This window comes from Mauremys reevesii, linkage group 23 (genome assembly GCF_016161935.1).
Source record: "Mauremys reevesii isolate NIE-2019 linkage group 23, ASM1616193v1, whole genome shotgun sequence".
In the NCBI taxonomy this organism is placed as follows: Eukaryota; Metazoa; Chordata; order Testudines; family Geoemydidae; genus Mauremys; species Mauremys reevesii.
This window is the reverse complement of record NC_052645.1, coordinates 14,740,982-14,768,616: the sequence shown is the minus strand read 5'-3', so window position 1 is coordinate 14,768,616 and position 27,635 is coordinate 14,740,982. Positions and strand designations below refer to the sequence as shown.

The following is a 27,635-nucleotide window of genomic DNA, read 5'->3' as shown; positions in this document are numbered from 1 at the left end:
TTACTGTACCTTTAAGGGCCCAGGACTGGAGGCTTGCAGAGCGAGTGGAGCGGGACCCCTCTCACTCAGCCAATAAGAAAGGAGCTGAGAGAAGGGGCCAGTATAAATGCTGCCACCTCCTTCACAGCAGCCAGCAGGGTAGATGACTAGGGAGTAAGAAGGTTCTGGGGATGGTCTTGAATTAGCCAAGAGCAGACACCCCACCTGAGAAGGCTGCCAGCTCTCTGAGCCTGAGGACTAAGTGGGGCCAGCTGAGGGAGACAAATTTCAACCCAGCTCCAGGAGGAGAGCTGGGGATCCTGGTAAGGACAGGAACAATAATTGCTTAAGCTACCCAAGCTCCAGAAGGAAGCCAGGAACTCCTGCTGTAAGGAGAGACATAGAGATTGAAAGAGAATCCTGGGGGATTGGGAACAGAGCTTAGTGGGCCAACATCAGAGGAACCCTGAAAGCCTGAAGCACCTTTTGTTTATTTGGGATATAGTGTTATGTCTCCTTTTTGTATGAAGCTTTGTAATGAGCCCTAAGGGGGGTATTATTGAGTCAAGGAAGGGTGCCTGAAGTGAAGTTATTGGCTTTGTGAGAATGGAAACTGAAGCAGGGACTACATGCAGTGCCACGCTAACTTAGCAGGGGGCACTACAGGGCAGGCACACCCTACAGCATAAGGCAACACAGTCTCTTAGAAAAAAAAGCTGAATGAACCCAGACTTAAGATTGAGTTGGATCAGGGCAGCAGCCAGTCACATTGCACATACCTGCACAGCAGCTGGTCTGCACAGTTCTTTTCAGCTGAAAATGAAGGAGGAAAAAGTCTGACTGCAGATCCTCAAGCTACAAATGATAGTGATGAATTTGCTCTGGAAAATTCCTGTATCAGATGGTCTTAAATTATTCTAAATTGAGGCCAAACAAATGTAATCATTAATGGGGGTGTTTTCAAACAATTTCCTCTTGGAAAGGAAATGAAGGGAAGAGGGGCAATTTTCTCATCTATCTTTGTTTTAAATCCAGCCCCTTGCAGCAGCAGTAAAGACAAAATCAGCAAATGGGACTGAGAAGCTTGAGATCAATTCTTCAAGGAAATTAGTACACTATTATTTTTCACCAACTGACCCAAAATGAATCTCAGAACACTGAAAATTGTGGTTTGATTTATTATCCAATGATGAGGCTGGGAAACCTTAGCTATTAAGAATTTCAGTCAGGTGTTTCAAATGTAATTGACTAACATTAAATGGATTCTCTGTGTGTGTGCAAATATGCATTCACACAAAAATTTTCATTGAACCACACCGGATGTCTTCAGTATAATCCTATTGTGCTTAGATATATAATAGTTAAAATGTGATTTATGGTGGAAAATATTTAATTCAGATCTGTATTTTGCTCAGCGTTCTGTATATTTAACTCCCAGGGAATATAACTTAAATATTCATTTCTATAATGAACAGATGCAGAAATTTTATATTCATCAAAATGCAAAGTGGAAAAAGACAGGGGGAGAGCCTCTAGTTGTTAGTAATCCTGTTTATTTTCTCATCAATTCCTTCTTTCTTAATCAGTTTTCACACCCCTTTAGCTTTGCATTAGAATAGAATTTAACTTTACAATAGCATCTGTCATGCTAGAAGTGTCCCAAAGCATTAACAATTAGCTAGAAAGGGGTATTGCAGTGATTCTGTTGCTAAATGTAATGGCCATTATGCATTTGCCAGTGAAGACAAGGCAGTTGCGGAGAAGGTAAATGAATCCTTTTAATCAGTCTTCATTGCAGAGGATGGGGGGGGGAGGAGATTCCCAGACCCGAGCCATATGTTGTAGGTGACAAATCTGTGCCAGCTTGAGGTGTCAGTAGAGGTGGTTTTGGAACAAGCTGATAAATTAAACAGAGATAAATCACCAGGACCAGATGGGATTCACCCAAACATTCTGAAGGAACTCAGACATGAAATTGCAGAACTTCTAACTGTGTTGTATGTAACCTATCACTTAAATCACCTCTGTACCAGATGACTGGAGTATACCTACTGTAACACTGATTTAAGGGAAAAAAAGCCTCCAGAAGTGATCCTGGCAATTACAGGTCGGTAAGCCTAACTTCAGAACCAGGCAAATTGGTTGAAACTATAGTAAAGAACAGAATTTGCAGAAACAGAGATAATATATTGGGTGGGGGGGAGCCAACATGGCTTTTGCAAGGGGAAAACATGCTTCACTCATCTATTGGAATTGTTTAATGGGGTCAATAAAGCATGAGGACAAGGGTGGTCCAGTTGATATAGTGCACTTAGACATTCAGAAAGCCTTTGGCGAGATCCCTCACCAAAGTCTCTTAAGCAAACAAGAGGGAAAGTCCTCTCATCAGTAACTGGTTAAAAATAGGAAACAAAGGGTCGGAATAAATGGTCAGCTTTCACAACTGAAAGTGGTAAAGAGAGGGGTCCCCTAGGGATCTGTACTGTGACCAGTGCTGTTCAACATATTAAAAAATGACCTGGAAAAGGGGGTGACAAATTTTGCAGATGATACAAAATTACTCAAGATAGTTAAGTCCACAGCTGGCTGAAGAGTTACAAAAGGATCTCACTAAACTGGGTGACTGGGCAACAAAATGGCAGATGAAATTCAGTGTTGATAAGTGGAAAGTAACGCACACTGGAAAAAATAATCCCAACTATACATACAAAATAGGATCAAAATGAGCTCTTACCACTCAAGAAAGATATCTTGAAGTTGTCATGGCTAGTTCTCTGAAAACATCCAGTCAGTGAGCAGCAGCAGTCAAAAAAGCTAACAATGTTAGGAACCGTTAGGAAAGGATAGATAATAAAACAGAAAATATCATAGTGCCACTATATAAATCCATTGTACACCCACACCTTGAATACTGAGTGCATTGCTGGTCATCTCATCTAAAAATATGTATACACCTCTACCTCAATATAACGCTGTCCTCGGGAGCCAAAAAATCTTACCGTGTTATTGGTGAAACCATGTTATATCGAACTTGCTTTGATCCACTGGAGTGCGCAGCCCCGCCCCCCCGGAGCACTGCTTTACCATGTTATATCTGAATTCGTGTTATATCAGGTTGTGTTATATTGAGTACAGGTGTGTGTGTGTGTGTATAATATGTGTGTGTATATAAAATAGAATTGGAAAAGGTACAGAGAAGGCCAACAAAAATGATTAGGGGGATGAAAGAGTGGGACTGCTGAATTTAGAAAAGAGATGACTAAGGGGGGATATGATAGAGGTCTATAAATTAATGAATAGGATGGAGACAATGAATAGAGAAGTGTTATTGACCTCTTCACACAATGCAAGACCCAAGGATCACCCAATTAAATTAAGAAGCAGCAGGTTTAAAACAAATGTAAGGAATTACTTCTTCACACAATGCACAGTCAGCCTGTGGAACTTGTTGCCATGGGATGTTGTAAAGGACAAAAGTGGGTTCAGAAGAGAATTAGATAAGGTCCTGGGAGGATAGGTCCATCAGTGGCTATTAACCAAGATGGTCGGGGTACACAACCCCATCCTTTAGTTGTGTCTAAACCTCTGATTGCCAGAAGCTAGGACTGGACCACAGGGAATGGATCCCTTGATAATTGCCCTGTTCTGTTCATTCCCTCTGAAGCATCTGACCACTGTAGAAAGACAGGATACTGGCTAGACGGACCATTGGTCTGACCCAATATGGCCATTCTTATGTTAATAGTTGTCATCTAGTCATGATCATTAGAATAGGCCCTGACTCTAAGTAGTCCCATTTAGCTCAATAGGACTATCATGTTTAATATCAGAGGGGTGGCCATGTTAGTCTGGATCTGTAAAAAGCAACAGAGTCCTGTGGCACCTTTCGTGGGTAAACGCCCATTTCGTCAGACGCATGTGTCTGATGAAGTGAGCATTCACCCACGAAAGCTCATGCTCCAATACATCTGTTAGTCTTTAAGGTGCCACAGGACTCTGTTGCTTTTTACATCTGCTTAAGGTTAATCATCTGCAGAAGTCTTTGCAGGATGAAGTCTGAGGTCCAGAACCTCAAAGATATTTAATCACTTAACTCCCAATGAGAGTTAGACACCTGAATCCCTTTGAGGAGTTGGACCTGGCTGTTTCTACTGGGAAGGGCAAGGTTGATTCTTTTTTTTTTTTTTTTTTTTTTAAAGAGTGACAGGATCTTGACCATATGGAAACCCCTAGAGGCAGAACTGTTTATAGCTCCTGCTTTTTTTTTTTTTTTTTAATGTTTATTTCTTTTGCAGGAGGCACCTATGGCTGTTTAAATTAGTAAATTGCTGCTGTGTAAGTATTTGCTGTTGAAATTTAACAGAAACTCGAAAAACCCAAACTCCTATTTTAGCTGTGCAGGTAATACCTCAGCATATTAAAATGGAAAGAGTTCTACAAATCCAATCTCTTTCCCTGTTTTTGCACTTCATGTATTTTGGATAGGGAAGCCAGCCTGCTCAGTGTCACATTCTGGTCCTCATGCATTAGCAGAAGGGTGCGGTTGTGCGTTAGGTTATTCAAACGCTTTTTAAACTGCTTTCATTGCCATTTTAAAAGCAATATGAAAACAATCCTAGTTGGGATTTGCAAATTCCCTCCCATTTTGTGTGTGTATGTTTGCTTACGAAACCTGTGTGTCTTGGATTTGTCTTCCTTGGGGTTTACAGTCATATCCCAGAAACAGCCCCCTCAGGGTGCTAGGATTGTCCTAGAGTCTCCAGGCATTAAAGAATAATCTTTAAGGGTTATGTCATGTGATTAAACTTCCAAGAATACCTCCAACCAAAACTGGCAACCCCAGGGGAGAAACAGTCACAGAGGGAAGAAGGCCCAGGAGTTGCAGCAGCACGGAGCCTAGCTGGGGAGAGGGGAAGGCTGGAGGGAACGTGGCTGGTCCGTGACTGGTCTCCTTGCTATGGAGAAGCTATAGGTGCCCTGTGTTGTTATTCTCTGGCTAGTTTGCATCAAGTTCCCAAAACAATGTGATCTTCCAGCGACTTGCTTCCCCCCGCCCCATTAGCTGTTCCCTTTGGCCTTGTCTCTGTGCACCCCAGTGCCCAACCCTTCCCCTAAAGCCCCCACCCCCTCTAACCCCCACCCCTTCCCCTAAAGCCTCTAGCCCCCAACCCTTCCCCTAAGCCCCAGCGTCCTCTGCCCCTCAACCCTTCCCCTAAAGCCCCAGCCCCTCTGCCCCCAACCCTTCCCTAAAGCCTCCAGCCCCAACCCTTCCCTAAAGCCCCCAGCCCCTCTAACCCCAACCCTTCCTAAAGCCTCCAGCCCCAACCCTTCCCCTAAGCACCCAGCGTCCTCTAGCCCCCAGCCCCTCTAACCCCCAACCCTTCCCCTAAAGCCTCCAGCCCCCAACCCATCCCCTAAGCACCCAGCGTCCTCTGCCCCAACCCTTCCCCTAAAGCCCCAGCCCCTCTGCCCCCAGCGTCCTCTCCCGCCCCCCACCCTTCCTTTACAGCCCCTCCCCTCCGCACCGCGGGACCCTGCCCCAGCGCCCCCCCAGCACTAACGCCCGGGCGGGTGGTCGCTGCAGCCGGGCTCGGACGCGGGTCTCCCCAGTGGGATGGTTGAAAATTGCCCTTGGAAACCCCCCCGCCCCGGGCCCCTCCTGCCCCAGCGCCCCCGTATGCAGCCCGCGGGCCGGGCGCTGCCCCTTTAACGCCTCCCCCAGCCCGGCCGACGCGGCGGGCGGCCCCGCGCTGAGGGCGGCGCAGGGAGCCGGGCGGAGGCGCTGAGCGGCGCGGCCCAGCCGAGGCGCGGGGATGGCCGGGGGGGCGCAGCCGGGAGCCCCCTCGCCGCGGCTGCCCAGGCTGGGGCTGGCCCTGGGCCTGCTGGCCGCCCTGGCCGCGGTGAAATACTATCGGGACGCCGAGGCGGCCCGGCGGCAGGTACCGGAGCGGGGCGGCTCCGGGGGAGGGGACGCGGGGGCGGAGAGGGCGCTGGGGGTTGGGGACTTTGGGGGAAGGGCTAGAGGCTTGGGGGGGGAAGGGCTGGGGGGCTAGAGGCTTGGGGGGATAAAGGGGTCTGGAGGCTTGGGGGGAAGGGCTGGGAGGGCTGGGGGATGCTGAGTGATTGTGCTGGGGGCTTAGGGGAGACTTTTGCTGGGGGGCTCTGATTTGGAGGGATGTGGGGGGCTGTGGGGCCTGGGGAAGGCTGGGGGCGGAAGGGAGCCCTGGGGAGGTGCTTTTAGGGGGCTCTGGCTGCAGGCAGGGGGCCTGCCAACTTGGGCACCCACAGGATTTTCTCTTCTCCTCCTTTCTCGTCCTTTGCTGACTTGTTTCCGCACTGTGCATCTAAACACGTATTTTTATTTATATTTATCAAAGTACCATGGTCAGATCCCAGCCCCTTTTCCTGAGGGGGCCTGCAGGATCTCCACTTCTCTCTGAACTGTGACGTGACCCCCTCTCTCTCTCTCCAGCCAGGACATCTCCCAATCCAGATCTTCTCAGTGCCCCAAATCCAGGGGCGGCTCCAGGCACCAGCGCACCAAGCGCGTGCCTGGGGTGGTAAGCTGCGGGGGGTGGCCTGCCAGTCGCCGGGAGGGCAGCAGGCAGGCTGCCTTCGGCGGCATGCCTGCGGGAGGTCCACCGGTCCCACGGCTTCAGCGGCAATTCGGCGGCAGGTAAGCCGAAGGCGCAGGACCAGCGGACCTCCCCAGGCACGCCGTCAAAAGCCGCCTGACTGCCGTGCTTGGGGTGGCAAAATACATAGAGCCCCCCTGCCCAAATCCCAACCTAGCTTATCCATAGAGGGGGGAAACCTTATGAAATAAAACCAACACAGGTTCACACGGAGGCACCTATTTCAGCAGCGAACTGGGATTTGTGTTGAGGAGAGAAATAGAAGCACTTGGCAGTGGATTGTCAATAATACTGGACAAATATCCTATATCTTGTCATTTCTATATGTTCGTGTATGCTTAGGAGCCCCAGTGATACACCAGGACCCCATAGGTGCTGTACAAACACAAAACAAAAAGATTGTGCCTGCCCCCCAAAAAGCTCACACTCAAAGGCCGTATGTGCAGTGTGGGTGCTACAGTAGCATTGCTATGGTACCGCAGCTTTGGTGCTGTAAGCCCATGATGTAGGCACAAACTACAGGGACAGAAGGGGTTTTTCCATCGCCGTAGTGACTTCACCTCCCTGAGCGATGATAGTTTGGCCGATGAAAATAGGCTTCTGTCGACTTAGCTGCATCTGCACCAGGCATTAGGTTGACAAAGTTACGGTGCTCAGGGGCGTGGATTTTTCATGGCGACCTACGTTTTAAGTGCAGACCAAGCCTAAGTCCAAGACACGAAACAAGTGCAGAAATACAAGGAAACAGTGAGACGGTATTGGTCAGCATGACAGGCTCTGGTCTTCATCACACCAGTAGCCTAATCATGGTCAAGTTTTTGTAGATTTCATGGCAGAGGAGAGATTTGAAGTATATCGAGTTTGTTTTGGTGTTGTTTACTTGGAACTGCTGCCAAGCATGAGGGTCAGGATTGGAGAAAGCACAAAGGTGCTTGTTTGGAAGTTTAAGAAGGTGAAGATGTAATGTCCAGTAACGGTTCTGGTGACAGGGTGGACTGAGTGTAGGCTGGCAGGCAGGAACATACTCGTTATAATCCCATCTCAGACATTGCCCCTTTTGGGCCTTGGAGAGATCACTTCAGTTCTTTGTATCTTAGTTTCCCCATCTGTAAAATGGGGGTAATTTACGATGCTTACCTCATTGGGGTGCGTGGTCAAGGATTGATTTAGAATTTAGATGAAGTTTGTAAAGCGCGATGTAAGTGGCATTGTAGCTGAAGATGATAGATAAGTTCTTAGCATCTTAGACCCTGATCTCACAAACTGACTCAGGCAAGCAGCCTCTTGTACCCAGCCAGCTTGTAGCATGGTGGGCCTTATGATAGTAAACTCTTTGGGGCAGGGAATATGTCTTGCTCTGTAAAATGCAGAATAAATTATGAACCAAGGGACTGATCCATTGACATGGTGGGACTGCTTGTATGAGTACAGCTAACCATGTATGTTAGTCGAATCAGGCCCGAAGCTCATAAATTAGCAACAGGATGTATATGTGTAGATTAAAACCTCATAGTTAAAATCAGTTGCTATTCTGCTTGTCAGACCCTGAGTTCAGGATTCTCCTCCTGCTGCAGGAGTTGGGAACCTTGCAGACTGTATAAGGACACAGTTCCCTTAATTTGGGGGCATTCATGCTGAAAACCACTGCAAGACAAGCAGAGGCGCATGTTTACATTATGCCTGACCTTGGTTCCTGTTAGCTCAAAAGATTTTAACCCAACTTTAAAGTGGCCTACAAAGGAAAAATGAACTTTTGGGCCCTCTTGGAGTTTTGTTCTGTATAAAGAAGTTCTGAATTTCTTTTAAACTTTTTTTTTTTTAACACTAGAAATTCAGGTCTTGTCTGCCCTGAGGCTGTACGGTGATTGTAGAAGTTGTGAAATGACATTGCATGAGTGCAAGTTGTGCAACAGAGAAAGAAATAGAGCGTTTTTTATCAGACTGATAACTTTTTTGTTTTAACAACTATATAACTCAAATGACTAACATGAATCCTGGAGCAAGGTCATCTTTGTTAAAGATTCTACTCCCCCTGAATTCTCATTTAAGGTGGGAAAGCCTCAGACGTACATCTAGGAAGACCTCCAACAAAGACCAGACTGCAAAGTCCTGATATTTCAATGATAAAACACCCAACAGTAAACTTTAAAAAATCCTTTTTGGCCTCTGTTATGTATCACAAAGAAGCAAACAGAGTACAAGCCCATTGTATAAAAAACATTCTTTGAAGGTGACTGTAAATGGCAAATATGTCTGTCCTTTATTTCTGCGGTAGGAGATGCATAGAGAGTCTGAGAGGATTTCAGTTGATAAAACTATTTTCTGACTGTCTTTACACGAGAAATATCAGGTCTCTTCTACTCTGCTCCTGTGAAGGATTCAGTGGATGACAGGCAAACAGGTTGGATTGGGAACTGTAGGAGAAAACATTGAAATCTGAACAGCTGTGAGTGTTTTCTATTCAGACTTTTAAAAACTTTTTGTCCATTGCCTTTGGTAGCACCTGTCTAATTCAAAGGTCTAACAAACACTTGGGGGAATAAATCTTTGAAGACTCAGCTCCCTGCCACTATTACATTTACGGGCTGAGAAAGCTTCTGCTCTTTGCCCCGGCAGCAAAAACAGGGAAGGCAAAACTTTATTATTCCTGACATTTCCAAGGTTAAACAAAATAAATCTTAGGAGCCTTTTTTTTGGCTTGCTTTAACTATGTGCTATAAAAAGGCACAAATCCAATTTCTCTTTCTATTTGTCCTTCTTCACCATCTCTCAGAATTTCAGGACTGATTTGCGCTATACAGGAAGCCTCACTTCCATGTTCTGGATCATTATCTCCTATAGGGCAGAAGCACTGGGGTTTCCTGTTCAGTAGGACCATTTTGAGGAGCTGGTGCTGAACAGCACTGAGCTGGCGTGTCCGTGCTGGTATATATAAATCAAGAGTTCTGATGGAACAAGGCTGTGTGTGGAACTGTTGGAGTATTGCCTGGAAAAGTGCCTGTCAATCTCATTTACTAGATGAGCAGCTAGTTTGTCACCTCGCAGAGGGGAGTGTGTGATGGGTTGGGTCCTAGAGACCCCCTTGGGGCTGCCACCTGATGTGCTGAGACTACCTCTGAGCCCGTTTTCCCTGCCAGCTTCGGACTTCAGTACCCTGTCTCGTTGAGTGTCTGCTGTCTGCTCACGGTAATGTTGGAAGCCAGAGCCTAACCTTACACTGCCGCTCTCTGAATGGAATCTCTCGGGGTTCAGATCATGGAATTCTTGACCTGCAGAACTGGGGAAAATGAAAAAGGACCAGAGACTGGAGAGGGGCCATCAGATAGATGATTGCAGACAGCTGGGGAAAAGACAAAGAAGTGACCCTCTGTGACCATCTCTAGAGCTCTGCATGTGCTCAGGAGGGTGTGATCTGTGGAGGGAAGCCCCTGTATGATGCTATTTCCGTTTCTAAACTGTTCTGTCTCCTGTTCCTTTGTTAGCTGCTCCCTGCCAGACTGGCTCTTCAGGGGGATGCAGAAGAAAATTGTAAAGCAGTGGAATGGGCATTATAAAGCCTATGTCTTTGGATTAGGGGAGTGAACTCAGCACCTGGGCAATTCCCATTCCAGTAACGCCAGAACAGGGGTCGACAACCTTTCAGCAGTGCTGTGCCGAGTCTTCATGTATAAACTCTAATTTAAGGCTTCGCGTGCCAGTAATACATTTTAACGTTTTAGAAGATCTCTCCATAAGTCTATAATATATAACTAAACTACTGTTATATGTAAAGTAAACAAGGTTTTCAAAATGTTTCAGAAGCTTTATTTAAAATTAAATTAAAATGCAGATCTTATTAGTTTAGTGTGATCCTTGCCCTTGCTTTTCCTTGCTGAGTTTTCCAATGTCTGGTGGCACGTATTTGGATACTTTAAGGTGCACACAGGCTTCTGAGTGATCAGTTGTTAACTGGCTGGAACCCCAGATTGGCAGCTGAGGTGAGTGGAGCTGGCGGCTGGTAGGGCTGAGCAGGGCCAGAGGCCTGGACCCTGTCTGGCAGGGGGCCTGTGCTGGAACTCCAGCCGGAAGCAAGGTGAGTGGGGCTGCAGCAGGGATCTCGGCTGGCAAGGGACCAGCAGCCGGAACTCCAGAGTGGCACTCAGGCTGCCCCGCTCTGGGGTTTCAGCCGCCGGCTCCTGCCAGCTGGGGTCTCAGCCCGTGGCCAGCCTGGGGTTCCTTCCCCCAGGCCAGCAGCGGGTGCTGAGTGGGACCGGCGGCGGGACCCTGGATGGCAAGGGGCCAGCAGCGGAAACCCCAGAGCGGCAACGGGCTGAGCGGCTCAGCCTGCCCCACGTGCCATCAAAAATTGGCTCGCGTGCCACCTTTGGCACACGTGCCGTAGGTTGCTGACCCCTGCGCTAGAATAACGATATCATTGGTAAACGTGGATGTAGAGCCATAGGTAGGTGCAGGGCATTTTACACACACAGTAGAGGAACGGTCCCTGTCCAAAGGCGCTTGGGGTGTCTTAGGGGATTGATCCAGTGCTGGAAATAATTCGCTCTCTCATTCCCCTTCCTTCCATAGCAGAGCTGTTGCCCACCCTCTTTTCCACGTATCGGGTTCTCACCTTGCTTCAAACGGACCTTCCTCTCACCCCTCCGTGGTTCATGTTCCAAGAGCGTCTCTGCTTCTCTTTGTTTTTTCTTGGCCCAGGAGCTGAGCCTTCCAGGCTGCATTAAATGGTGTTTCAGGCTGGCAGGCAACAGATGGCACCTAGACTGATTCAGGAGCTTTGGGGATGTGAATGGTGCTGCAGGCAGCAGAGAACACACACAGCTAAGCAGCAGAATGAGGACTAGTCTCTTGCTCCTATAGGCTTTGCACTGGGGGGAGGGGAGTTTTCTCCCCTGCCAATAGAGCCCTGGATCTGCTGCAGAATAGCAATGAGGAATATGACTTGTCTGACTGCCCCACCCCTCCTTTCAGTAGAGCAGCTCTCTCCTTCCATCTGTGTTTTGTCTCTTTCCTCGGCTGGCTGCGTGCTGCAGAGTGGAACTGTCTGGGTCTGTTCCAAGCGAGAACTGCATTTCTGTAGCACCTGTAGGGAATGAAGCCATGCAGGCTGCCCCCTCTGCGATCTGAAGGGGTTAGTGTCTGATGGGGTCGGAAACTAAAGCCCAGAGTGGCTGTGATTGCCCACTCCCCAAGGTTAAATAGTATTGATGGCAGAGTAGGAATAGACCGCGTGAGTCCTCACTCCTGGATCAGTGGTAGAATCACGAGGCAACACTCCCCACGAGGAGCAGTGAGCTGGAAGTTCTTGACTAATCCCAGATTGTTTGTGATCTAGGCTGTGAATGTGGTTCTAGCTAGAGCTGGTCTCTGTGGCAAGCAATGTCTCTGGATATTGATCGGAATGTAAATGTTGATTTGGCCGTGTTCACTTCCTTTAAACATGGGAGGGCCCAGTTAGCGCTCTTCCTCCTTGTGAAAAGTGAATGCTCACTAGCAGCACAGAGCCTTCTGCTAATATCAGCAGTTGGCCACATTCTTGCAGGCCCAGAATTACTCGCTGCTGAAGTTGACAAGTTTCTTGGACAAAGACTCACTGAGAGAGAAGACAAAACCGAACCGGCGATTTGTTGTCAATTATTTGTTGTTCATCCAGATTTAGTTTTAATACATGAATGGAAACTGTTCCTGGACCCCAGTCACTATTGTTGATAGTGCAGGGTCTTGCCAATGTGCGTTACTCTTTGTATTTGATGGCTTTGTGTGCATAGTAACTCAAGAGCTGATGGGGCCTAGATGAACTAGTAAAACAGCTCCTGCCTTTCTTCTTCTCAAACCAGGAGATGGCCTTGAAGTCTCTGGGGAACGAGGGGCTTTTTCTCTTCTCCTCTCTGGACACTAACAATGATCTGTACATTAGCCCTGAGGAGTTCAAGCCAATAGCAGAGAAATTAACAGGTAGGTATCCACCTTGCAAGGTCAGTTGTGCAATAAAGGAAAGGAAAGCTGAAGATCTCCGCACTGCATGTGCACAATGGCTAATTATCTTCTTTTTGTGCTGGTCTGGGGCTGATTTACACAGCGAGAGGCTGCAAAGCTTTAAGTGTTTTTGGAAAGGCTTAAGCCCCAGACACCACTTCCCAAAGTGCACTTTTTATAAGACTGACGCTCCCATTGTTGGACTAGTAAAGTACATAAGTTACTCTGTGCGGGGCTTAGAGGGGATTTGGAATGGATGAATACAAGGGATATGGCTCAGCACTGGCTAGACCAGAGCTATTCCATTCATATTTTCCTCTGGCTTCAGAAGTCTCTGTCATACAGTATCAACATGTAGCAAATCTTTCTCAGCTATGCCAAAATGCATGAAACCCTGTGATGTCAACATAGCATGCAGGAGGGATTGATGTGCAACCGAAATACCAGGAATACTGTCTCATAATGTAATGAAGCAGCTAGAGTGTGTGTCTGCCCCCTGCTGGATGCAGCAAGAACCGCTCAACCATGTGTCAGACACTTTATATTGCGATCAATTAAGGGGAGAGTCTCCTTTAACTCAAGTAGCAGGGACTTGTGCCCTTGAAGCAGGTGGGACTGAGGTCTGTTGCTAAGAGCTGTAACATAGTGTAGCATAGTGACAGCTGTGAGGTTCCAAGTACCTGCCCATTAGACTATTATAAATGTATAATAATTTCCCTTGGTGTTAAATTATTGTTCTGTTTAGGTGTTACTCCTGTCTTTGAATTTGAAGAGGAAGAGACACTGGATCCCAGTGGGGAGACGCTATCAATTGTTGCTAAATTCCAGCCCCTGGTCATGGAAACAATGACAAAGAGCAAAGATGGTTTCCTAGGAGTAAGTATCGTACGCCATTTATATGAATAGAAAACCCAAATTCCCAGCAAAACCCATGCAATGTAGTAGAGGCTGTAACTACTCCCATTGGAGTGAACATATAGTGCTTATTGTGTCGGTTGTTCCTACTGTGAGCAGAGATCAGACTGAGACAGTGTGCATTGATGCATTATTTTGGCATTTTTGTGGTGGCATCATCAGTTTATGTAGCACTTAAATTTTTTTTTTAAAAGACATGTATGCTTCCAGCTCTTATGAACATGAAGAAAATCTTCTGTATGTGACCCGATGCAGTGTTGTCTACTGGAATTTGAAAATTCATTTGAAACTATAGCTTTGAGAAGCATAAACTACCCCCATTTCTCAATGGGGTGTTAACTCTGGAGTGTAACGGTGCGCACCCTATATGTAACCATTTCCATGGCATTTGTTGCCATGGTATCTGACTACTTGCATTATCAATTTATTTCACTGCTGGTCATTTTTAGCAGAAACTTCTAGCTACTGTGGGATTTTAGGTGGTGCTTGGGATTGTGGGTGGAGTTTAAAAGGAATACCGCTTTCTCTTACCCCGAAAATCTGACCTCTGTGCAACGGTTCATATCCATCTGCCTCCTATGGAACAGAACTCTTCAAATGTTATTACATCTCATTGGCTGGTTCTGATGTGTTTCACTTTGTAGATTTCTCACATTGCTCTGTCTGGCCTACGGAACTGGACAGCCCCAGCAGCCCCTATGAGCATGATGTTTGCCAGGCAGTTCAAAGCCTTTCTTCCCCCAAAGAATAAGATAGAACTTGGTGATCCCTGGTGGATAATCCCAAGCGAATTAAACATCTTCACCGGCTACCTTTCCAACAACCGGTTTTACCCTCCGGTCCCCAGGGGCAAAGAAGTAAGAGCACCACTTAATATGAAGCATGATCTCTCTCGGGTGGGAGGGTATTGCTTCTAACAGATGCTTCCGTAGTGTTAATTTTGCAATTTTCACATCTTAATGAGCAGCATGTAGCCAATATCACCTTGGGCTATCTATCATCTCCTCCTGTCTCACAAACCAAGCATGGTCACGTGGGTGCTTGGATGGGAGACCTCCAAAGAAAATGTGCATGTTACAGGGAGTGCTGGTGGTAAATCCGTAAAGCCTTTTCGAGGAGGTTCAGCAGCTCTTGGAGGGAACCCTAGTGTAGACAGTTCTCTGGCTTCAGCAGCTGTTTCCAGCGCCATATCAGTTGCATTTGTTTCTATACTAGGGTTCCCTATAGCCGATATTAGTGGAGTTGAATGAGTCTCAGGCCAGTCTACACTAGAAACTTTTGCTGGTATGGTTATGTTGTTAGGGGCGCAGGGATTTTATGACATTTCTTGACCAGTAATAGGCTTAGTGTAGACACAAATTATACAAGCAAGAGTGCTTTTGTCAGTGTAGCTTATTTTGACTGGGGACCCAGTATATATCTACATAAAGGGAGGGTGGGAGGGCGCGGGTGCAGTTTAGCCAGCACCACAGAGGAGAAGGAAGCAGCAGCAAATGACAGAGAGGAATGGAGGAGGCTAATTTCCACATGCGTGCCAGTGTTGGCCTGGGTAGGATGTAATATATAGTGTAGACTGGGCCTTACCAACTCTCTGTACAAAAATTCCCTAGTGTAGATGAGGCTGTAGTTTGTCACTTCTCTGTAAATCAATGTCCCAGTGCAGTGTTAAGGGAGCCATCTTTCAGATGAGAGGTAAAACCAAGAATTTTGTTTGTGGTCTCACAAGTTCCAAGGTATTTATAACAATAGTATGGGGTATCCACAACAGCCAGGCCAACTACTAATCAATTTAAATAACAAAAATCCTCATTTAGTCTGACTTGGGTAAGAGTCTCCACTCCCCGTCTAAAATAATTGTGTATAATTAATGTGCTTTGTCAAACGGTGACCTCCTATTCCACCCCACAGTGGTCAGTGACGTGATTCTTGTATGTGGTCTATAAAATCAGTCTGTAAATGCTCTGCCCTCATGGGTGTTTGGTTAGGCTTTAATACTTCCATATTTTGTATACTCCAGTGGGTGGTATAAGTGATCACTTCAGATTGAAAACTACATCAAAGTCTTGAACAAATGTTGTTCAGTATAATGCCCAACAGGTAATCTGATCCGTTTCCAGTATTCATTTGCTGTGCTCTGGAAATATTGGGTATATGGAAGACAATGGTTAGACAGTGGTTAATACACTTCCAGATAGAGGATACATTTGCAAGGTGGTGGAAAACTGTAAATTGTAGAAGGGAGTCCAAAAAATGGAAGATGGGAGTTGTTAGCCAGATCCAAGTCACATTAATTGTTTTATCTTCCTGGCCTTGTAGGGGAGTAGATTTAGAAGTGTAGCTGAACTGAGGTCTGCATTAAAGGCCATTGCCCTTTTTTTTTTTTTTTTTTTTGCTACCTCTCCAATTCTTTCCATAGATCGTGATCCACAAACTCTTGAGCATGTTCCACCCTCGTCCATTTGTAAAAACTCGCTTTGCCCCTCAGGGAGCTGTGGCCTGCATCCAGGCAATGAGTGAGTTCTACTATATCGTAGCGTTCAGGTAAGAACTTCCCAAATGGGACTGGGAGGTGCAGGGTGTTAAAGGTGGGGATTGGTGCTGTTTTAATTAGATCTGCATCTTTTTAAAGACCTAATTTCCCCCCATTCAAAATAGAATCCAAGCAACTACTATAACGTGGAGGTTGGGACTTTCACAATTAGTCTGTTAATTATGTTCAATCTGTTTTGGGGGTGGAAGAAACCTACGAAAGGGGCTGTCAAGCAAAGGGGTCGTGACACTGGGCCAGGCAGCCAGGAGTCCCTGGGGTTTGATAAGACAGCATGAGATCTGGGGAATGGGAGGGGGCAAATATGGACATGTCCAGCTGGCAGCAGCCCGGTGATTTCCCCATCCTCCAGGGAACATAACCCGGGAGCATAACTGTGATTATGCTCCGTAACAACATATGTAACTGACAGAGCTGCTCAGCAGCTTGCAGAGGAGAAGGGTGTGTCCTCCAGGAAGCGGCTTTGAATGTGTTACTTCCCTTACGGCTCTATCCATGGAGCCAACGCTCCTGTTTTTGTCTGAACTGACTGGGTGGGAGACGCTATTGCTCTGTAAGTCAGTCCCCAGTTCCAGGGCTAAGCAAACACCCTCTATTTGGTGATGTCCAGAATCGAAAGGGGGAGGATCTAACCGTTCTAGTCAACGGACGGAACAGTTCTCTAAAGCCAACGGTCCCTGGAAGAGTGACTCCTCACGCTGCTCTGGTTCATGTCTAGTCTGTTCTGTTCAGGTTCTTGTATGGCCGTTATCGTATGGGGAAATGAAAGCACAGGGAAGTTAATTGCTGTTATCACCACAGTATCTGAGTCAATGGCACCGGAACCAGGGGGCCATACCCTCCCCCTTTTTAACATGGGTGTAGTTGGGGGGGGGCACGCTGGGGGTGGTATTACCCCTCCCCCCCCACAGCTGTAAGCCTCGGGCAGGTGTGGAGCAGCAAAATGCAGCCCCTGCCAGCAGCTCTCTGCACCTCCCGAGACTTGCAGTTTGGGTGGCCCCCCGACTTATACAAAGGTTCCGGCACCCTTGATCTGAGTGCCTCCAGAAGCACATGAAACGACACGACTAGCATCCAGCATGTATGACCCATTCTCTTGCCTCCCTGGTTCTTGGCCTTGGTTAGGGCACCAAGGCTGATGATGATCTTCCTGTTTCAGGATCCATGCCGAGTTCCAGCTGAATGAACCTCCAGACTTCCCTTTCTGGTTTTCCCCTGGCCAGTTCACAGGCCACATCGTCCTCTCCAAGGATTCCTCCCATGTTCGAGAGTTCAAGCTCTTTGTCCCTAACAAGAGGTATCGCCGTCTCTTTTCAGTATACGCTGAGCAAAGTCCTGAGATTACACTAATTGGAAACCAGAACATGAGTGAAGCTCGAGGGGCTTTGCGATTCTGCAGCTGTGCTGTGTGTGTTGCAGATCTAGAGGATGTTCCTTGCACGTTCAGTGACATCTTCTGTCTGCTGATATCAAAATGCATTGACTGTTTTAACTAAGATTTGCATCTCTTTGAGCCAGGTATCACTATCCCCATCATGTATATGGGGAAATCAAAGCACAGGGAAGTTAAATGACTCACCTAAATTCACACAGAAATCTGTGTTCGGGTACGAATTGGAACCAAGGGGTCCTAGGTCATTATCCCATGCTCTGATTACCAGGTAACAGTCTCTCCCCTCCACACAGTACATAAATTACCATGCGGTTAATATTCTTTAGTCAGATTTCACTCTTGATCTCTTGGGACTGGACCCAAGAGAGCTAGAATCTGTTCCTGGCTCTGTCACAGACTTGAAGTGATTTGGGTTTTTATTGCCAAATTGCTTGAACTTCTGAGCCTGTAAAAATAAGGAATTTCTTCAACCTGTGCATGAGGCTTAATGAGCGTTTGTAAAGTGCTCGGGAAAACTTTGGATGAAAGTTACTAAATGCATATTCTCCCCTTCGTTGCTTGTGCTACTGCAAACCCATATTCCCGAGGAATGTCTGGCTAGCTACCCTTGAAAGAGTTCCAGAGATGGCTTAGTTTGCAATTAGAGGTGAGGCTGCTGTTCTGACTGTTGCGCATGCAGCAGGGGCATCGAAAGCCCCAGAAGAATCATGCAATGCCTGTGTTATATTGCACACCTCCGGGCGGTTTACATTTTGCAATAAATCCCTTGTAAATAAAAGTGAAACAAGCTCCACTGTCGTCATCACTAAAACAGAGAGAACCCGTTACTGCAGCGGCAACACGTTTTTAGTAGAGCCACTGAGAATGCTTATCTTATGCAAGGATCTGATTTGTTGAACGCGCTGTAAAATGGTAATCCTTGGAACATCAGGGGAGGGGGAGAAAAACCCAGGTGATCTCCACATGCGTCTTGGTGTGCTGGAGTCTGGCGTAGTGTGACTCACTTGCTTTGAAATATTCTTCACTTCATATTTCAAAGGCTAATGTATTGTGTGTATAGATTTACACTCTCTCATTATTTCTCTCTGGCATGTGGCTGGAAGCATTTCAGGAGATAAAAGCTTACATTTTTCTCAGACCACGGCGGCTTGAATCGAAATTCTATATAGAGCATTACCCTGGTGACTTGATACTAATGGTTCTGGCAGCATGTTCATTATGGGAGCTCTTTGCTTGCAGAAAAAAATGTTCTACGGGAATGGAATTCCCAAATTCTCAGGGTTTGGGAGGAAGCGGGGATACAAACATTCCCCCTTCCCCAAAGTGTCTAAACACATTAAAGCTCATGTATGACTCTGACTCTCCTTTCATCCTATTGGGCAGGCGCTTAGGCCCTGATCCTTCAGTGGGTTCCAAGAGTGATGGATCTGTACAGAACCCCCCTGACTTCAGCAGAGCTGCGCAATGTCCCTTGCAGCACCGGGCCTTTAGTCCTGAATCCGGCTTAGGGATGTTGGATGTTTAGGGAGAAATGGCTCAGGTTTAGTTGAGTTATCAAGTGCAAAGCTCTTTCATCTGCACAATTCTTAGAAATGGCTGTTACTGAATGTGCTGGGTTTTCCTGCTAGGTCTCTCAACGTTGACATGGAATGGCTGTATGGGGCGAGCGAAAGCAGCAACATGGAAGTGGATATAGGTTACCTACCTCAGGTGTGTACTAACTTTCTCTCCTTTATATGTGTGCAGCATCTTAGTTGGGATTCCTCGTGCTCCACCCCATGGCAGCGTTGCCTCTATCACTGTTTTTCATGTGACTTCTTGTCAGCTTGGATGTGATCCTGGTGTTTCCAGTGTATATGTGGGGCACTGTGCAGAAATGCCACCCACTGTTCCTAACTCATTATTTTTATCATGATGCTCACAATATTTAGTGTTTTTTCTTGAAGCCCAAGCTCCAGGAGTCATGTGATTACACAGGAATCTTGGCTTAAAAATTAAAGTTCTCTTATGACCCACATGGCTGCAGAGGAACAACTTGGGAGCCTGAAACATCAAGTGTCAAAACCCAGAGAGCAAATAAAAAAACACCAAATCTATTTGGCTTAAAATGAATTTCTTTAAAAATCTAATAACTGGGGATGAGAGGGGCTGATTCATGGTTTTTGGATGCCTGGGGTTGGCAATGCTGTTTTTCTCTGAGACTAGATCTTTTTCCCCCCCCTGAATAATTAAAAATAGCCGTGTTGTGACAGACACCCATAGTCCCAAGAAATATAACCCTGGCCTTGCCTGTAACACCTCAGCAGTGAAGCCTCCTGACAGCTGCCCCTATTGCATCCTCTTGTGGCAAGCTGCGGGCATGGAAAACTGCTTTCCAAGGACCCTGAACATCTGACTGTCTTGGAGTTGCCAGGGTGAAGCACCAAGCTGTCCCTGGAAACGTGACCGATCCTAGGGAATATTTGGATGTCAGGTGCCCAGTGTGGAAAATCTCCACATAAAAACTTAGCTGCAGCTTAACAAGGTGAACGTGTGTCTGATGTATTTTCCATCCAGACCGGCACAAAGCCGTCACTGGAGGAGAAACGGGGAGCTCAGGAAAACCGTCCCATGCATGCACATACAGAACAGACTAAATGGGGCTACAGTGAATACAAATCAAACGGACGATCTATCCTGTTTCCATTAAAATGACTCCGAGACACTCATGTGTGTACATCTTTGTTCCGGGCATAGGCCTGCACTTTGGAGGTGGGAGCTACAAATGCAACTTCCTATGGACTAAACTCTCTGACCTTGTCGTGTAGATGGAATTAGAATCTTCAGGGCCGTCCATCCCGTCCGTGATTCATGACGAAAATGGCAATGTGATGGACAGCCGAGACCCTGCGGGGGAGCCCATTCAGTTTGTGTTTGAAGAGATCAACTGGCAGCGTGAAATAAGTTGGGAAGAGGCAGCCCAGAAACTGGAAGTTGCCATGTACCCCTTTAAGAAGGTAAGAAAATGGCCCGCTCCATTGCTGCGTCAGCATTTTGTTTGGAGGGGGCACTCCACTGAGATGCTCCAGTCATCTGGGAGAACTATGAGCTATGGGGTGAGGCCCTCTGCTGGTTTGATTTAGAAATAAGAAGTGACTATAGACGTATTAATATTCTACCCCTCTAGCACCTGCCATCCAGGTGCATTGCTATTGGACTTGAATGAATCCAGCGTCACAACACTTCAGTTGCAATTGGGACCCGGGGAGGGGAGTGGCCACAGAGAAGCCCCGGGCCATGCAGGAAACCAGTGGTGGAGGCCGGTAGAGTCCTGATCTCACGTGTTCCAGGCTTGTACTCGGTGTTGGCTCCCTCCTCGTAACAACAGCCACTGGTGCTATTTTGAGAGAGGCGAATAATGGTGGTTTTCTTTTTGCACCAGCCTAAAGCCGCAAAACTATTGTAGGGACTGAATTTTCCTTATCAGCAGGAAATACACAAAACACTTATGGCTCTGTGTCTTGCAGTGAAAAGTGAATCTATAACACAGGGTGACCAAAATGACTTCATGCTCCAGTGGCAGCTAGAGCAGATCGCTGCTCCCTGACCCTGATTCCTTGGCTGAGGGAAACATAAGAGCAGCCATGGGAAAAGATGTCCTTTGGTGCGAATGTTTTCATAAGCTTTCCAAGACGTTAATAAAGTTCAGTGTGTGGGAATGATTGGAGCCATCTTTCTGCAGAGCGTCTCCGTGGCTTGTCATTGACATCTTTTCTCACAAATGCTCCTGGACATGTTTGGGTGCGTAGAGTGCACAGCTGTGTGCCAACACCTGCTCTGGGTGTGTAAATACAGACAAATAACAGCCCACGCACTCTGCTGATGCATCTGTAGAGGCAGGCTGGAAATCGGTCCCTAGGTGAAACCATTGAACAGGGTTTATGAGAAGAAAGTACAAGATGGTTAAAAATTCCCTGAAGACTAAGGTATCCTAGGTAACAGTGCCTCTAACCTTCCCAATACTTGCCTTTCCATCGTCACTTTCATCTGGGGATCTCATAGCACTTTAAAAACAATGAATTGAACCTCATCCCCCCACCACCTGGCATAGGAGGGAAGAGAGATTTCCTTTCATACACGTGAGAGTCACGGAGAGACCTTCCACAAGTCCAGGCAGAGCTGGGAACAGAACCCAGGAGTCCTGGCTCCCGATCGCTTATGATTTGGAACAGCCCTAGTGCAGATTAAAGGGACAGTATAATCCAGCGGGAGGCAGGGGAGCACAGAGGCTTAATCTTAAAGCCAGAAGGGGAGCTGAGAGTACCACTACTAGGGTTTAGTGACTATTTCTTTACTTGTATGTGTGCCTGATGTGATGTGGCAGGCACAGCATCTCTAAACCCTACCTCGCCCCATGGGCTGCTTTGGCATCAGCTTCTCCAACTGGCTCTCTGCTTGCAGGTTTCGTACCTTCCCTTTACGCAGGCTTTTGACAGAGCGAAAGCTGAGAACAAACTGGTGCACTCCATCCTGCTGTGGGGTGCCTTGGACGACCAGTCCTGCTGAGGTGAGCTGCTGCTGACCTGTATAGGTGTGTTCGGGGAACCCTGCAAGAGCGGCCAAGCCAGCTGGAAAGAGAGAGCAAAGAAATGTTTTGTCCAGGCTTCCGCGAGGCCGTTGGGATCAGTGGGGAAACCAGCTGCAGGCATCTCCTGTTACACTGCATTGGTAGCAAAGCCCTGGAGTAGATGGGTTTGAACTAGAATTGCTGCCCTGAAGTCTGGGAAAGGGCAGATCAGAACCCTGCAGCTGCAATCTATAATGGGCCCAACCCAACCTCCAAATTCAGATATCTTTCATCCCGGGGGAGGTTTGGAGCTAGGTCCCAATCTGGTGTTTAAGCCCAGCTTTAGATTTATCCTGGGGTAGCCCACGGTGTTACAGCATGTTTCTCTCGTCTCTCGTGACACCTCTCTCCCCCCATCCCTGCCCCACATCAGCCTAATCCGGCAGCTGCAGTCTCTGGAGAATACAGCACAATTCTCCCCCTGCCTGGCACCTTGTATCATCTCGCATCTGTGCATCCAGGTTCTCCTTGTCTGACACCCACTCTGCACAGGTGTAAATGAGAGCCCAAGCTGCAAGGCCAGGGAGAATCGAGCCCTGTACCTCCCAGAGTGCAATGAGCTGATCCAAAGAGCCTACTTTGCATGCCTGGGCCTCTAGTTTCTGCAGGCTGCAGACACACACAAGTGTCTGTGTCATTTTAATGAAAACAGGCTAGATCGTCCGTCTGTGTTAAAGGCTGCAGTGGTTAATTTACTCTTGGAGCACCCATTGCATAGGGGCTCACCTGCAGCGTAAATTACATAAAACAGCCTGTGATGGGTGTAACTAAACCCTCCTCTCCTTGCTCAGGGAGAAATAACTCTTCGTACCCAGTCAGGGGTGTCCCATTCAAGCTGCCACGGTAGCCCTCAATTGCCAAAGCATTAGCACCCCAAGTTACCACTGCAACAGTCTGTGTCAGGCAACTTGGCAACCCAATCTCTCTCTTTCTCTCGTTCTGTGCCAGGTTCGGGGCGAACTCTCCGGGAGACCGTCCTGGAAAGTTCGCCCATCCTTGCTCTGCTGAACGAGAGCTTCGTCAGTAGTTGGTCGCTGGTGAAGGAATTAGAAGAGCTCCAGGTAAGCTTCTTTGTAGCATCTGGCTTCCATGCGTGTCGTGCTGGTAAAAGGGACCAGCTCGACAGTCCTAGGGACTGAAGAATTTACAGAACAATGGTCTGGTGGCAAAGGTGCTAGAGATGTCTGGGTTCAATTCCCTGCTCCTCCGCAGGCTCCCGCAAGTCACGTGGCCTCTGTGCCTCACTCAGCATCAGTAAAATGGGGCTAATACCCCTCTCTATCCTGGAGGGGTGTCATAAAGATTGAGGGGCTCCCATGTCCTCAGACAGTGTTGCGTGGGCAGTGCTGTGCCTCTCTCCTAACCCGAAGTGACCGCTCCCCCTGGCCGCAGGAGGGTAGTGCACTGTTGTGGGTAGCAATGCCAAGAGTGTCACCTAAGGATTTATGCAATAGCCAAGAATGGCTGGATAAATAGCTGCCGGGTCACTGGATGGTCTGCGGAGCCTTTCGTCGCTATCTGTCCAGGTGAAGAGAGGCCATTGCACTGGCAGTTTGAGTCTCTGTCCACTTCCCAGGAGGACAAGTGGTTGTGCAATGTGGACACTAATTAGCTCCTGGATTGGCCTGGCTGAAAGAAGCAGTCGGGCAAATAGAACAGGATCCCTTTTTTATGTTACCGTATTGAACAGCTGTTCGGTCTTGCATTTGCTGCCCCCACCCTATGCTCCCCTTGGGGTTCCCATGTGCATATTGCATTTATTTTTCGCTCCTGGGGGTCCTTTTTTTATTTGTATTTTATTTTTTTTACAGACTAAGAGGCAGAATGAATTTTACAGCAGACTGGCTGACCTGCATCTAGAGAAATATAACTTCCCCGTGGAGATGATGATCTGCCTTCCCAACGGAACAGTGGTACGTTGGTCACGTCGGGAGGGCCGGGTTTTGGCCTTTCCGTCTGTACCCCACTCTGGCCTCTCTTCCTCCCCCTTTATAAGAGGGCATATCTCGGGGCAAGGCTTGAAAACCACCTGGCCTATGTTAGGCACTAAAATCTACATACCTGTACTTATTAGAGTGACTGTAAGGGCTGTGGGGTAAAATAAACTGCTGGTGATATGAACCATCAGAGCCGCTTGCAGTTACTAAATGACCAAGATGTTTCACTAACGGCTGAGCATTCACGAAGCGCTTCTTATTGTCTGTGAACTTAGCAAACGTTCGCTGAGCCTCACCTAGCCCAACAACTACACTTACCAGCTGCCTGCGAAGCACTCAGCATGCTCTTGGTAGAGCCAAATGAGAGATGGTAAATAGTACCATTTTACAGATGGGAAAACTGAGGCATAACGTTTTGTTCTCTGTCACAAGGAGCTGATCTCCAAGCCAGCATCAGGGCTCTCGAGTTCCTAGCTCCCAGTTCTGTGTCCACCCCTCCCTCTCGAACTGCTCTTGTCTGCTAACTTCTGAAATACCTGCTGCTGCAGCCTTAGCTGAGCTCACCGGGCTGCTGTGCTGGACCCAGGCCTCTGGATCCCACATGCCATGAGGCTGGGACTCTGCAATCTAGACATTATCTCTGGACATCTAGTGCGCACTCAGGGTTCAGTTCCTCTATCTGGCACCCAGCCTGAGATACAGCCCACCTGCCTAGGCCCTGAAACTAATGCCGCTCTCCCAAGCCTCCCCAGTGGCTGTTGCATGCTCCCATTGGGTTTCTGTTTCACCATTCAGGGGCTTTGAGACAGTTAAGGCAAGTAACTCGCCATTTGCAAAGGGATCTGAATGAATCACGCTCCACTAACACAAGCAATATATAGAGCTGTGGAGAAATAACTAAAACGGCATGCAGCCCAGTCTCTGTTTCCTCACCCCTCCGAAGACTCCTTGGGTTGTAGTTCCCATCGTTGAGAGCGCACTGGATTCTTCTGCTCCACTTTCTTCTCCTGCCTCGTCTTGTTTTCTGGCCTTGGTCTGTGAGAGAGCCTCTCTTTTAACAGCAGATTCCAACAGCTTTGTCCCTTCCTCTCCATCCTTCGGGTTTGTCACAGCGAATCAGAATCACTAGCAAGTCAATAGATTTTGTGACCATTGTGTCCCCCTTGGACTTGAACAGCAGCTCTGAACACTTGTTTTGGTTTGGCTAAATATTGGCAATTGAGATGTCCACACCCACTGTCTGCACCAGCTCTCCAGGACTAAGTTAACCCTTTGAAGCCAGGTAGCAGACACGTGGTAGTAACCACATAGAGGTGCATGTAATAATAATAGTCTCCCACACGTCTCATGTCTACTCCCTGAAGTTGACTAGTATCTAGGATTTTTCCTGGCTCCGCCATAGGATTCCTGTGTGATCTTGTGCAAATTACCTAGGGCTTGATATTTTCAGAAGCACTGAGCAGCCCCAGCACCCACCGTGTTTGATGGGAGCTGCAGGTACTCAGTGCTCTTGAAAACTAGGCCATCAATCTCTTGGTCCCTCCATTCCCCATCTGTAAAATGGGAGCCATCCTTGCCTTCCCTCCCATAGGGGGTTGGAGGCTTCATTCATTAACGGAGAACCTGGGACTTCAGGTGAAGGGAAAACTACCTAGTAGTTGGCCATAGGCTAATTCACTGGATGATGCGGTGTCCTTGTACCTGTGCTTATTAAACTCTGTCCTGCCAATACACCCTTCCTCTCCTTTCCCAGATTCACCATATCAATGCCAACTATTTCCTGGATATTACTTCTATGAAGCCTGAAGAAGTCGAGAGCAGCATCTTTAGCTTCTCAACCAATTTTGAAGATCCTTCCACTGCAACCTACCTCCAGTTCCTGAAGGAAGGACTGCAAAGATCCAAACGGTTCCTGCAGACCTAAAAAAAAAAAAAAAGGCAAGTGAACACCCAGCAGAGATGGCCAAAGATTTTAGAGTTCTTCTATTTTGATTAAGGCAATTGTTCCTAATCTATAGACTGGACATGGTACTGATACTAAAATGTAAAGGATTCTAGAACTGGAGTCTTGGTCTGAATAGTAGGGCTGTAGATTCTAGAATACATCTTTTTTTAATGCTTTAATTTCACTTAACTTACCCTTTTGAGTTTAGGAAACTTCTGCAGGAGCTGAAATACTTTAATTTATAAACTTAATACACTGCTTGTGCATATGTCTCAAAGTCTGATCTGTTACCGGTTCTCCTATTTTCTATCTTTGGTTAAAAGATTGTGTATAGTAAAACTCCTGTTATAGCTACATTGACTGAAAATCAGAAATGCTTGTTAGCTAGGGCCTAGTTTCAACTCTCATTACTCTTGCTGAACAGCACCATGCAATAGGCCCAATGAAATTAAGTGCTTATGTTAAGTGCTACTCCACATGAATAAGCATTACAGAATTGGGTATCCAGTGTAGAATGGTTTCTACAAGCATTTCGCAAATGACACCAAATTCTCTTTGCTTCTGGGTGCAATTCAGGGTGTTGACTCTGATCTATAAACTGTTACGTATTTAGGTCCTGAGTAGTTGAGATGGCCTCTCTGGCCGCTGTAGCAACTCAAAATCAGCTAGGACACCTTTGCTGACAATGTCTAGATCTGAAGGTAGGATGTTTTAATTGGAGAGCCTTCAGCTCTGGAAATAATCCACCCCCAGATGCTTCATGACATGGTGTAAGACCCATTTTATTTATTCAAGCTTTTGCCTTCGAAGGGGGATTATGAAATTGATATGGTGCAAGTGGCAGTGGGGTATTGGTCAACAAATGTCTTCAGTGTTCAGTGCCTTGAGAGTTCTTATTCTACGAGATGTCCTGGATGTGACTGCAAAGTGCCAGGGTCATCCAGAAGTTCTCCCATTTCTTGTATTGTTGCAACATGCTACTGTCCAGATTTATTTTTTTCCACGTGTCATGTTTCCAATTTGCGTTATGTAAAGTCCTTCTTCAAAAGCAAAATGTAAAAGTTGGGGTTTTTTTTAAATGGAAGGTTCATATTGTTTCTTGCAAGTTACCTCCGATAAAATTTAAGTGTTTTGTTTTGTTTTGTTTTAACTAGCTGCTTTGAAAACTGCACCTGAGAATTTTCCAAGTGCAAAGAATGAAGGAGAACTTGCCCAGACAAAATGCTTTTCATCCTTCGTCTCTAACCATCCTGCGCATATATATGCATTTACTTTATACAAGTACTTGGTCACAAAACAAACATGGTTTGAGAGTGGCGGTTAAATTTAGTTAAGATCAGAGAGATGAAATTTTAGATCACAAAACGCTTCTGTTATCAATGATACAATAACTATTGGATTTTCCATAAGAACATAAGAGTGGCTATACTGGGACAGATCAATGGTCCATCTAGCCCACTATCTTGTCTTCCAACAGTGGCTGATGCCAGATGCTTCGAAAGGAATGAAAAAAACATGCAAATTATCAAGTGAGCCATCTCCTGTTGTCCAAAGCGGCATCTGGTAGTCAGAGGCTTACGGACACCCAAAGCATGGGGTTGCATCCTTGACCATCTTGGCTAAGAGCCATTGATGGACCTGTCCTCCATGAACTTCTCTAATTCGTTTTTGAACACTGTTATAGTCTTGGCCTTCACAACGTCC

At 46.9% G+C, this 27,635-nt stretch overlaps 1 protein-coding gene and 1 long non-coding RNA gene across 6 annotated transcripts; one reads left to right on the top strand and one right to left on the bottom strand.

Annotated features, from left to right (window-relative positions):
• The first annotated feature begins 143 nt into the window (after positions 1-143).
• SELENON (selenoprotein N) lies at positions 144-27,635 on the top strand. 5 transcript variants are annotated; one of them, XM_039511848.1, is made up of 14 exons: positions 144-302; positions 2,013-2,086; positions 4,275-4,314; positions 12,449-12,566; positions 13,333-13,463; positions 14,147-14,359; positions 15,919-16,043; positions 17,210-17,347; positions 19,072-19,153; positions 20,251-20,439; positions 21,884-21,989; positions 22,998-23,110; positions 23,861-23,962; positions 25,740-25,942. In XM_039511848.1, exons 4-14 carry the CDS (start codon positions 12,452-12,454, stop codon positions 25,908-25,910), a joined length of 1,485 nt encoding a protein of 494 aa, XP_039367782.1. In that variant the 5' UTR covers positions 144-302; positions 2,013-2,086; positions 4,275-4,314; positions 12,449-12,451; the 3' UTR covers positions 25,911-25,942. The 5 variants fall into 5 exon arrangements, with proteins under 5 accessions (XP_039367782.1, XP_039367783.1, XP_039367781.1 ...); XM_039511847.1 differs by lacking the exons at positions 144-302; positions 2,013-2,086; positions 4,275-4,314 and adding exons at positions 5,765-5,918; positions 27,086-27,635 and having other exon boundaries at positions 25,740-25,924; XM_039511849.1 differs by lacking the exons at positions 2,013-2,086; positions 4,275-4,314.
• Positions 20,435-25,996, bottom strand: LOC120389339. The gene is made up of 4 exons (XR_005590876.1): positions 25,857-25,996; positions 24,920-25,021; positions 21,893-22,050; positions 20,435-21,337 (listed from the first exon to the last, which is right to left on the bottom strand). It is a non-coding gene; the product is annotated as an uncharacterized LOC120389339 (long non-coding RNA).